We start from the raw sequence: 12,250 nt of genomic DNA, 5'->3' as shown, positions 1-12,250 counted from the left end.
GTCAGTCCCTGACTCGAAGGGTGGTCCTCGAGGAAAACCCACTAACCATCCAGCTTCCTCCGCCTTTCCCCATCCAGGCCCGCAGCCAGGGCAGGCGTGGAGGCCCCGCCCACCTCTGCCTGCGCGCCTGACCTTAAGGCGGGCGTGGAGTTGGGCTTTCTCAGGCAGACGGTGGACCCACCGCGGGCCTTTCCTGTTTGAAAATTACAGCATCACACAGCAACTCGCGCCAGACGAAGGGACTTCTCGCGATAAGTCCAGGGGTGGCCGTGATGGCGGCGGCGGGAGCAGGACCCGGCCCGGAAGCGGGTGCCGGGCCTGGTCCTGGAGCGGCCGCAAATGCAGCAGCCTCAGAAGAGGGGGAGACGAAGCCGATGGCAGCGGGAGCAGCCGCTGCTGGAGGAGAGGGGACCTCTGCTGCTCCGACAGCTGAGCCCAGTTCAGGGGAGGCCGAAAGCGGGTAAGAGGTCCTGGGGCCGAGGAGGACGCGGGAAGGAGGCCCGCCCCTCGCGAATCCTGCGGCTCCTGGAGCCCCGCCGCCCGCCCCCTGCTAGCCTAGGCCCCGCCGCCAACGGCTCGCCCTGCCCCTGCGCTGCTTGGCCCGTCCCCTCTCTCATATATCTCGGATAACGCCCCGTCCGCACCTTTCTCGGGCGGTGGGGGCCGAGGATCCTGTCGTTATCTCTGAGTCTTGCATTCCCACTCTTCTAACGGGAGCCCTTCACATATCCCAGAAAAGAAACCACTTTGCAGTGCCAGACTGGAAGAAGTAACAGTCACTCTGAAAACAGGGTGGGAGAGCTGCCTCTCTTTGAACCTCTCCCAGGATCAACTCTAACCCAGGTAGATTTGTCTGTAAAGGTCGATTAGGCGTCCCTCTGCTCCCTAACAGTACCTTGGGCATCCAGTCTGAGAACAGGCTTAGCTGAAAAAGCTGCAGGAGTGTGAAGTTCGGTTGTAATTTGATCATCATCTTTGGGAATGGGCTTTTTGAGGTTTGTTTCTCTTGAAAATTCTTACTTGAGCGCTTTCATTGTCTTATAGGGATGCAAACTTGGTCGATGTAAGTGGTGGCTTGGAGACAGAATCATCTAATGGAAAAGATACAATAGTAAGTATTTCTTTTTAGTTGTTTGCAAGGCAAAACCATCGCTTTTAAATTTTTGAGCTAATCAAAAACATAGGGCCGGGCGTGGTGGCTCAGGCCTGTAATCCCAACATTTTGGGAGGCCGAGGCAGGCCGATCACCTGAGGTCAGGAATTGGAGACCAGCCTGACCAACATGGAGAAAACCCTCTCAACTAAAAAAAAAATTAGTTGGGCCTGGTGGCGGGTGTTTGAATCGCTTGAACCCGGAAGGCAGAGGTTGCAGTGAGCCGAGAGCGCGCCATTGCACTCCAGCCTGCGCAACAAAAGCGAAACTGTCTTAAAAAAAAAAAAAAATACATTCAGGCCAGGCACAGTGGCTCATGCCTGTAATCCCAGCACTTTGGGAGGTCGAGGCAGGCGGATCACCTGAGGTTAGGAGTTGGAGACCAGCCCTGACCAACATGGCGAAACCCGTCTCTACTAAAAATACAAAATTAGCTGGGCGTGGTGGCGCATGCCTGAATCGCTTGAACCTGGAAGGCGGAGGTTTCGGCGAGCCGAGAGCACGCCATTGCACTCCAGCCTGGGCAACAAGAGCAAAACAACGTCTCAAAAAAAAAAAAAAAAAAAAAGAAAAGAAAAATTCGGCAGAGCGCTGTGGCTGAAGCCTGTAGTCCCAGAACTTTGGGAGGCCAAGGCGGGTGGATCATGAGGTCAGGAGTTCAAGACCAGCCAGGCCAACATGGTGAAACCCCATCTCTACTGAAAAATGCAAAAATTAGCCGAGGGTGGTGGTGGGCGCCTGTAATCGCAGCTACTTTGGAGGCTGAGGCAGGAGAATCACTTGAACCCAGGAGGCGGAGGTTGCAGTGAGCCGAGACCGCACCATTGCACTCCAGCCTGGGTGACAAAGCGAGACACTATCTCAAAAAAAAAAAAAAAATGCATTCAGGTCAGGCACGGTGGCTCATGCCTGTAATCCCAACACTTTGGAAGGCTGAGGCCTGAGGATCTCTTGAAGCCAGCCTTGGCAACATAGACTCTCGTCACTTAAAAAAATAAAAGTAAAATACATTCACCTCAACTGATTTGATTCTTGAATTGCTCTGTGAACACAGGAAGGTGCTGGGGATACATCAGAGGTGATGGATACTCAGGCGGGCTCCGTGGATGAAGAGAATGGCCGACAGTTGGGAGAGGTAGAGCTGCAGTGTGGGATTTGTACAAAATGGTTCACGGCTGACACATTTGGCATAGATACGTCGTGAGTACTTTTCATAGTTTTTGTAAGAATTGCTCGGTAAAATAAATATCAGCATGCTCAACAGTTAGTTTGTGGGCAAAATAAATGCAAAGTATTTCCTATGTCTTCTAACCCCTTTTCAGCAACTAGGATGTTGAATCAGGAATAGTTTAATTCCCTTAGTTTGTTATTTGCTTACTGAGGGCACAGCCCTGATAGATACAATGGTGGGTATTGTCTCTCCTTTTGAGTTTACAACCTGGTTTGGAGACCAAAAAAATGCAATTACAAAGTGTTATATAAGCAAATTTAGTACAATATAAACTTTGTGTGGGGGGGTCTTGGATTTTTCAGAAAGGATTAGTGTATATGTGGACAAAACGTGTTGTCCAAAATTTGAGACAACCCATGCTCTTTATGCCTTAACCATCCTTTTTTTTCTTTTTCATTGCTGCTGACTCGTTCCTTGAAGTATCTTGTCAGCTCTCCTCAGCAAACCTATTTCCAATCGTGTACCTCTTTTAGTGTATTAAAATCATACTGTGATTGAGAAAGAAATTTTTACTTTATACTGACTTACTGTCTATTGGATTGCTCACTCTCTGTCATGTTCTTTGTGGTCTATATTATACTAATGTATTTATATAAGACTATCTAAAAATAAGGCTGCGTTATAGTGAAATTAATCCACCTTAGGTAAGATTGGAAAGACATATATATGTATATGTATATATGTTTGCTTGTTGTTTTCTTGAGACAGGGTTTGCTCTGTCACCCACGCTGGAGTGCAATGGCTGGATCACAGCTTGCTGCAGCCTCAAATTTCTGGGCTCAAGGGATCCTCCTGCCTCACCCTTCCAAAGTGTTGGGATTACTGGCTTGAGCCATCATACCCTGTTTTCTTTTATAATCTGTTGTATGCTTTCTAGTTAAAAAGTTAAAGTGAGTTTTAGAAATGCTGATGTCTCAATTAACATGTGACTTGTGATTTAGGAAAGAGTGTTTTAAAAAGAAAGAAAAATACTGAAGGATCAGGAAGAAATAATTGATCTTGGTAGCAAGATCTGCTTAGAAAACACTAGCTAAGCAAGACTGGTCACTTAAGAGAGGCCTAAGATAGGGCTATTTCAGCCAGAATTGTTTGTTTGGATTGACAGAATTTAGGAAAGGAAATTTACTAGAGAGATAACTGGGAGGAATTCAGGGAATAATCAAATCACAGTTAAAGCTTTGATAGCTTTGGAGAGAACAGTTTGTAACTGAATTTCAAAAGTTGTATCTAAAGCCCAGTTAGGTCCTATCTGTGGTATCAAGTTTAAAAAAAAAAAAAAAAAAAAAAAGGCCAGGCCTGGTGGCTCACATCTGTAATCCCAGCACTTTAGGAGGCGAGGATCACTTGAACCAGGAGTTCAAGACCAGCCTAGGCAACATAGTGAGACCTCGTCTCTATGAAAAATAGAAAAAATGAGCTGGGCTTGGTGGTGCACACCTGAAGTACCAGTTACTAGAGAACTTTAGGCAGGAGGATTGCTTAAGCCCTGGAGGTTGAGGCTGCAGTGAGCCATGATTGTGCCGCTGCACTCTAGCCTGGGTGACAGAGTGAGACTCTGTCTCAAAAAAAAAAAAAAAGAAAAATAATAAAGCCCAGTTAGGTGGGATGGATTATCTTTTACAACTGAGAGCGTGTGAGCTGGCGGGGTATGAGAAAGGCTGCTCTTGGCCAGGCGCGGTGGCTCACACCTGTAATCTCAACACTTTGGGAGGCCAAGGTGGGCGGATCATGAGGTCAGGAGATTGAGACCATCTTGGCCAGCATGGTGAAACCCCGTCTCTACTAAAAAATATAAAAATTTAGCCAGGCGTGGTGGGACACGCTTGTAGTCCCAGCTACTTGGGAGGCTGAGGCAGGGGAATCGCTTGAACCCAGGAGGTGGAGGCTGCAGTGAGGGGAGATCTCATCACTGCACTCCAGCCTGGGCAACAGAGTGAGACTCTGTCTTAAAAAAAAAAAGTAGATAATAGTTATTTGAATTCAAATACAAACAGGTGTGAAGAGCAGCCTTTTTCTTTTTCCCTTTTCCTTTTTGAGACAGAGTCTTACTCTGTTGCCAGACTGGAGTGCAATGGCGCAATCTTGGCTCACTGCAACCTCTGCCTCCTGGGTTCAAGCGATTCCCCTGCCTCAGCCTCCCAAGTAGCTGAGAATACAGGTGTGTGCCACCATGTCCAACTAATTTTTTGTATTTTTAGTAGAGACGGGGTTTCACCATGCTGGCCAGGATGGTCTCCATCTCCTGACCTTGTGATCCACTGCCTTGGCCTCCCAAAGTGCTGGGATTACAGGCGTGAGCCACCGCACCCAGCCTACCTACCTATCTTTAGTATGAGGCTTTGCCTTCTGTAAATGAGCCTATCACAATATACTGTTTAACAGAAGAGGTTCTACAGATAAGTGAAGGTAAGGAAACTCAGCGTTAACATTTGTAAGAATGCTTTTTAATTCCATTAGTGTAGCAATAGTTGGTAAAATGCCTGGTAGTCTTCTCTGAGGAGACTCTAAGCTATTTCAGAGTCCAAGATAAGATTTGTTCTGATTTTTCTCTTTTAGCTGAAGCCATTTATACTAAAGGTCTTCTGTTCTTCTATTACTTTGCTTTTTGCAAGACTAAGCTGTCCCGTCCTTTTCCTGTCATCCTGTGCAGTCACTACCATGTTTCTCTTCTCAATTGCGTTGGTTCCTCTGTTGCATCCAGTCTCTGCCATTCCCCTCCAGACCTCTTCCTCTCTTGCCTTTAAACAGGCAAGTCTTCTCTTGATGTCAAGTGATCCACCCATCTCGGCCTCCCAAGGTGCTGGAATTACAAGTGTGAGCTGCCTCGCCTGGCCTAATTATTTACATTTTCTGTTTATTTTTTCATACATTCTGCCTGCCCCTTCCAACCACATTATTGATACCATCGAGATAGACCTTAGACTATTTGTCCTCTTCTACAGCTGGCCTGGCATATTCTTTTAAGGTGCTCAGAAAATAAACTAGTAAGGTACCAGTGAGAACCTTCTGGATGCTGAATTGTCCAGTATAATGGTTAAGGTCTTACTATTGTGACAGAAAAATCTGGGTATTTATAAGAAAATGAGCCATGTGGCCGGGCGCGGTGGCTCAAGCCTGTAATCCCATCACTTTGGGAGGCCGAGGCGGGTGGATCACGAGGTCAAGAGATCAAGACCATCCTGGTCAACATGGTGAAACCCCGTCTCTACTAAAACTGCAAAAAATTAGCTGGGCATGGTGGCGCGTGCCTGTAGTCCCAGCTACTCAGGAGACTGAGGCAGGAGAATTGCCTGAACCCAGGAGGCGGAGGTTGCGGTGAGCCGAGATCGCGCCATTGCACTCCAGCCTGGGTAACAAGAGCGAAACTCCATCTCAAAAAAAAGAAAAAAGAAAATGAGCCATGTGCCAGGCGTAGTGGCTCACTCCTGTAATCTCAGCACTTTGGGAGGCCAAGGCAGGCAGATCACCTCAGGTCAGGAGTTTGAGACCAGCCTGACCAACATGGAGAAACTCCATCTCTACTAAAAGTAAAAAATTAGCCAGGCGTGGTGGCACACGCCTGTAATCCCAGCTACTCGGAGAATCACTTGGATCCAGGAGGTTGTAATGAGCTGAGATTGTGTCATTGCACTCCAGCCTGGGCAATAAGAGCGAAATTCTGTCTCAAAAAAAAAAAAAAAAAAAAAAGAATATGAGCCTGTTTTGGTTTTGACAACCTTTTTACATTTTAAGAATATGTTAACATATGAACATTTTTAACATTTTAATTCACTGATGGGAATGGATTCATGTTAACTTCTTATGATATGCAGCTTGGGCAACATGGCAAAAACCTGACTCCATTAAAAAAATACAAAAATTAGCTGGGCATGGTGGATTATGCTTGTAGTCCAAGCTACTTGGGGGGCTGAAGTGGGTGAATCACCTGAGCCAGGGAAGGTCAAGTCTGTAGTGAGCTATGATTGTACCACTGCACTCCAGCCTGGGCAACAGAGTGAGACCCTGTCTTTGGGGGAAAAAAAAAAAAAAAAAAAAGAGTTGTGTGTGTTCACAAGTTCACTAATTTGTATAATTTGGCTCTTCTGCAGATCCTGTCTACCTTTCATGACCAACTACAGTTTTCATTGCAATGTCTGCCATCACAGCGGGAATACCTATTTCCTCCGGAAGCAAGCAAGTAAGAACAAACTCGAGTGTTTGAGATGATTATCCACTGGAAAAGAAAAGGGATCTGGGCTTAGCAGAATCAGGAGACCTTTGCCTAATAACTGGTATAAGTTAAGTTGGAGTTTAGCCCTGAATAATGCAATTGCCTGTTTCAGGTCATATGATGACTCCATTTTTTTGCTATTATTGTTATTTTCTGTACCACTTATTTAGTATTCCCTTGGGAATAGAGATGTAGTTTTTTTTTTTTTTTTTTTTTTTTTTTTGAGATGGAGTTTCGCTCTTGTTACCCAGGCTGGAATGCAATGGCGCGATCTCGGCTCACCGCAACCTCCGCTTCCTGGGTTCAGGCAATTCTCCTGCCTCAGCCTCCTGAGTAGCTGCGATTACAGGCACGCGCCACCTTGCCCAGCTAATTTTTTGCATTTTTTTAGTAGAGACGGGGTTTCACCATGTTGACCAGGATGGTCTCGATCTCTTGACCTCGTGATCCACCCGCCTCGGCCTCCCAAAGTGCTGGGATTATGGGCATGAGCCACCACGCCTGGCCGAGATGTAGTATTATAGATAAATATTTTTTCCTTTTTATTTTTGATAGACTTGAAGGAAATGTGCCTTAGTGCTTTGGCCAACCTGACATGGCAGTCCCGAACGCAGGATGAACATCCGAAGACAATGTTCTCCAAAGATAAGGTAGAGGTGGAATTAATGTAATTACAGTTCCATTAAAGAGTTAGGAGGAACTTCTAAATACATTCTCTAATAAGTACTTTACTCCCAGTTTTTATGAATATACAACAGTGGATTCAGTGATTACCTTTTTCTATGTTTTGTTTTTTTTTTTTTTTTTAAGATGGAGTCTTGCTCTGTCACCCAGGCTAGAGTGCAATGGCGCGATCTCAGCTCACTGCAACCTCTGCCTCCTGGGTTCAAGTGATTCTCCTGCCTCAGCCTCCTGAGTAGCTGGAATTACAAGTGTACATCACCATGCCCAGCTAATTTTTTGTATTTTTAGTAGAGACAGGGTTTCACCATATTGGCCAGGTTGGTCTTGAACTCCTGACATCATGATCCACCTGCCTTGGCTTCCAAAGTGCTGGGATTACAGACGTGAGCCTCTGCGCCTGGCCTGTTCTATTTTTTTGAGAGAGGGTGTCTGTCACCCAGGCTGAATTGCAGTGGTGTAATCATGGTTCACTGCAGCCTTGACCTCCTGGGCTAAAGCAGTCCACCTTCCTTAGCCTCTCAAAGTGCTGGGATTACAGGTATGAGCCACTGCACATGGCCCCTTTTTAGTTTATTTTTTACAAAATTACTTAGAAAATTTTCTTTTTTTTTTTTTTTTTAGTTTGAGTTTTGCTCTTGTTGCCCAGGCTGGAGTGCAATGGTGTGCTCTCAGCTCACTGCAACCTTCACCTCCCAGGTTCAAGCACTTCTCCTAACTCAGCCTCCCAAGTAGCTGGGATTGCAGGTGTGTGTCACCACATCCGGTTAATTTTGTATTTTTGGTAGAGATGGGGTTTCTCCATGTTGGTCAGGCTGGTCTCGAACTCCCGACCTCAGGTGATCCGCCCACCTCAGCCTCTCAGAGTGCTGGGATTAGATGTGAGCCACTGCGCCTGGCCTACTTTGAAAATTTTCAAGGTGGAATGTAATGGCACCATCATGGCTCACTGAAGCCTTGACCTCCCGGGCTCAGCTGATCCTCCCACCTCAGCCTCTCAAGTAGCAGGGACTGCAGATGCACACCACCACACCCAGCTAATTTTTGTGGTGTTTTTTGTAGAGACAGGGTTTTACCATGTTGCCCAGGCTGGTCACGAACTCCTGTATTCAAGTGATCTGCCTGCCTTGGCCTCCCAGGGTGCTTGGGATTACAGGTGTGAGATACTGAGCCCAGCCCATTTCTTCCTAGATTTGCCAGTTGACCTTTTTTTTTTTTTAACCTGCATTTGTTTTATTTCCCCATGTCTCTATTTTTCCCTTAAGCTGGATGAGACAACATTGTAGATATACTTTACCCAGTATTCTGTTATACAACCACAATGCAATTATCATAATACAAAAATTTAACATTGGTGCAGTACTGCTGATTTACGGTTCATATTTGTAGTTTCTCAGGATTATTACTGTGTTCAGAATATTCTCCTTCATAGCTTTTTTCTCCATCCAGGATCTGGTCAGGATCACTCATTGCCGTTAGTTGTGATGACTCTTTTGTCTCTATTAATAAAACATTTACTTTTTTTTTTTATTATTTTTTTAAACATGGGGTTTCACCATGTTGGTCAGGCTGGTCTTGAACTCCAAACCTCAGGTGATCCACCCACCTTGGCCTCCAAAGGGTTTGGATTACAGGCACGAGCCACCACACCCAGCCCAGTAAAACTATTCCTTTATTCAATTTTTTTTTTTTTTTTTGAAACAGGGTCTTGCTCTATTGCTCAGCCTGGAATGCAATGGCACAGTGATGGTTCACTGAAGCCTCGACCTCCTGGGTTCAAGCTATTCTCCCTTCTCGGCCTCCTGAGTAGCTGGGACTTTAGGCTCATGCTGCCACACCCAGCTAATTAAAAAAATTTTTTTTTGTAGAGATGCCGTCTCACTGTGTTGCCCAGCTAGTTTCAACCTCTTGGGCTCAAGTGATCTTCTTGCCTTGGCCTCCCAAAGCTCTGGGAATACAGATATGAACCAGCACAATACATAAATAAATAAATAAAACAAATAAATAAAGGGGCTCCTTTATTTGTATATTTAGTGAAGTAAACATTTTTAAGTGCTTAGGCAGTTGTTTGGCATGATATTCCTTAATTTGCATTTGATTGTTTTCTCATGATTAGGTTCAGGTTAAACTTTTTTTTCTTTAATAGGGACAGGTCTCACCTGTTGCCCAAGCTAGTCTTATACTCCTGGGCTCAAGCAATCCACTGGCCTTGGCCTCCCAAGGTACTGAGATTACAATTGTGAGCCACCAAGCCTGGCCCTGTGATACACATTTATGGCAAGACTATTACATAGGTATTGTTTCTTTTTTAGACTATCACATCAGTAGATATATAAGGTATTGGTTTGTTTTACTATTAGTGATCCTGAATTGAACTAGTTGGTTAAGGAGGGAGCATTTTTATCTTTGTGATAAGTAATCCTTGAGCCATACATGGAGATTATGTGAGTACCTCATTCTCCTTTCAACCAGGGATTTTTAGCCACCATTGATTATCCAACCCTGAATCAGTTAATAGAGTAGTGGCTGTAAATCAGAAGATATTCATTGGTTGTAAGTCTTCTGTAAATAATTTTCCCTCATTCTTTTTTTTTCCTTTTAAATATCAATGAATTTTTCTAAAAAAAAAAGTCAGTGTTTTATAGTCCATTGTTGGGTTTTTTTGGTGGGTTTTTTTTGCTTTTGTTTTTGTTTTTGAGACAGAGTCTGGCTCTGTCACCCAGGCTGGAGTGGAGTGGTGCGGTGTCTTGGCTCACTGCATCTTCTTCCTCCTGGGTTCAAGCAGTTCCGCCTCAGCCTCCTGAGTAGCTGGGACTACAGGCATATGCCACCATGCCCAGCTAATTTTTGTATTCTTTGGTAGAGACAGGGTTTCAGCATGTTGGCCAGACTGGTCTCAAGTGATCTCCTCACTTCGGATTCCCAAAGTGCTGGGATTACAAGCGTGAGCCACCATGCCTGGCCATTGTTGAATTTTTTGTCTCTGACCCTCAGATTGTCCCAGATTCAACTATTGTAAACAAAACCTGATTGCCTATCTGGCTGATTCCTGAAACTCTTCGATATGCCCCCATTCGTTTTTGAACTCTTCCTTATTTTCTGGAATAACAGAATATTCCAGGCTTACTTCCCGTGGTTCCTTTTAGTAAAAAGATTTAGTTTTCATGGAGTTAACTCTGGTGGCAGTACTTTAGAAGATAATCTAAATAGGAGGCCAGAAGATGAAGGTCAAAAGTCATTTCAGTCATGCAAGCAGGAGTTGGTGAGAGCCACAGTCACAGCAGTGGGGATAGAAGGGTGGCCTGATTGGAGTGACATTTCTGAAATTTTAAAATTTATTTGGTGACCATTTAGGTGTCAAAATTGTCAGACAAGAGTCAAGGACAACTCTATTGTGTCTAGCTCATTCTTGGTGATCACTGGTTCTAAGTATCAGGAGCAAGAATAGAAATCTGAAAAGCAGATTTATGAGGTAAGATACCAAGCTTCGTTTCAGTCACCAGAAGTTTGAGGTGCCTTTAGGATGTCCAGGTGGAGATGTCTCAGCAGGTAGAAATAGGAGCTCAGGAGAATAATTTGGGAGTCATCTTCTAATTGACAACTAAGGGACTGTGACAGAGCTTTTTCTTCCAACTGGAGTATAAGACCTACATGGCTAAGATTTGTTTATATTTGTGGAAACCCCGATAATCTGTATATCGTGTGCATGCAATGAAATATTCAATGATTAAAAGATAAAACCTGTAAACCTTGCATAACAGTATGGGGGGGAAACTAACATGATTTTTCTCTTGATTCTAACAAGGTCCTTGAAAAATGCTGTTTTCTTTCTTTGTCAGCATACCTTTGACTATAGCAGTAATAGTCTTAATATATTTTATTTTAAAAATTAGGATATTATACCATTTATTGATAAATACTGGGAGTGCATGACAACCAGACAGAGACCTGGGAAAATGACTTGGCCAAATAACATTGTTAAAACAATGGTAAGTAGACTAAAATTGATCAGACTTGACATTTAAAAGAACATTAATTTTTGTAAGAAATAATATTTTGTCTCATTGTGAAATGAGAAAATGAGAACTTAATGTTAAACCTTTTAATGTGAGATACAGCTAATTGTCAATTTTAATAGTTTTCACACAATCAGTGAAATGCATATTGTGTCTTATATGAACATTGCCCACATAAGCCTGGTTTTATGTATTGAAACTTTTGTCCACTGTATTTTGCAAGAACAATTTTACATTGAATTGAGACCGCTTTTTTTTTTTTCTATTAAAAAAAATTGTTCTAAGCCATATTGTCCTTAAACTTAAAGAGAGCACCTGGGGAGAAGTCAGCAGCAAGCTGTTAACAGTGCTTATCTCTGTGGGATAGAAGGATAGGTGAGGATTGTGAAAGACTTGGGCACTCTTCCTGTTTCTCTGTTGTTTGAATTTTTTGATGGTCATGTATTGTCTCTTAGAAGGAAAAACAATACTGTCTTTTTTGAAGACTACACCTAGGAATTGACTTTTGGAGTTGGTGGTTGATTATCCATTCCATACTTTTAAGTATAAAATGTTTATTAATAGTAAAACACTGCTTCGTTTTAGAGTAAAGAAAGAGATGTATTCTTGGTAAAGGAACACCCAGATCCAGGGAGTAAAGACCCAGAAGAAGATTACCCCAAATTTGGACTTTTGGATCAGGTACATTAATATGTTTTATATTTTCTTTTCGATTTTAAGCTGCTTGGGGATAGCAAATCAGGTTCTGTTTACATTTGTATATTTCCCACATAACACACTGCCATTACATGCTCATAGCATGGTGGACTCCAAAAAAACAGTGACCAATAGAAGAGTACCCACCTTCAACTAGGAGACCAGTGTTTTAGTTGTGGGTCTTCCCCAAAATGTTATGAATTTCTTCAAATCACTTTTTTTTAACTTTAGTTTCCTTACTTGCAACATGTAAAAATGGTATT

General features: G+C 43.6%; 1 protein-coding gene across 5 annotated transcripts in view; it reads left to right on the top strand.

Annotated features, from left to right (window-relative positions):
• Positions 1–220: 220 nt before the first annotated feature.
• The window catches only part of ASH2L (ASH2 like, histone lysine methyltransferase complex subunit), a 39,208-nt gene continuing 27,178 nt past the window's right edge, over positions 221–12,250 (top strand). For 3 of the 5 annotated variants that reach the window (XM_032288227.1, XM_032288228.1, XM_032288226.1), the window contains exons 1-7: positions 221–460; positions 1,045–1,111; positions 2,208–2,353; positions 6,473–6,561; positions 7,150–7,244; positions 11,169–11,264; positions 11,877–11,972. In XM_032288227.1, the coding sequence (XP_032144118.1) occupies positions 273–460; positions 1,045–1,111; positions 2,208–2,353; positions 6,473–6,561; positions 7,150–7,244; positions 11,169–11,264; positions 11,877–11,972 (777 nt within the window). In that variant the 5' untranslated portion in view covers positions 221–272. Of the gene's footprint in view, positions 461–518; positions 844–1,044; positions 1,112–2,207; positions 2,354–6,472; positions 6,562–7,149; positions 7,245–11,168; positions 11,265–11,876; positions 11,973–12,250 lie in introns of those variants that run through there. The other 2 variants (XM_032288229.1, XM_032288231.1) reach the window with 1 other exon arrangement.

Source organism: Sapajus apella, unplaced genomic scaffold (assembly GCF_009761245.1).
Source record: "Sapajus apella isolate SASKATOON/1434 unplaced genomic scaffold, GSC_monkey_1.0 scaffold21, whole genome shotgun sequence".
NCBI lineage: Eukaryota > Metazoa > Chordata > Mammalia > Primates > Cebidae > Sapajus > Sapajus apella.
This window is presented reverse-complemented; position numbering and strand designations above follow the sequence as displayed.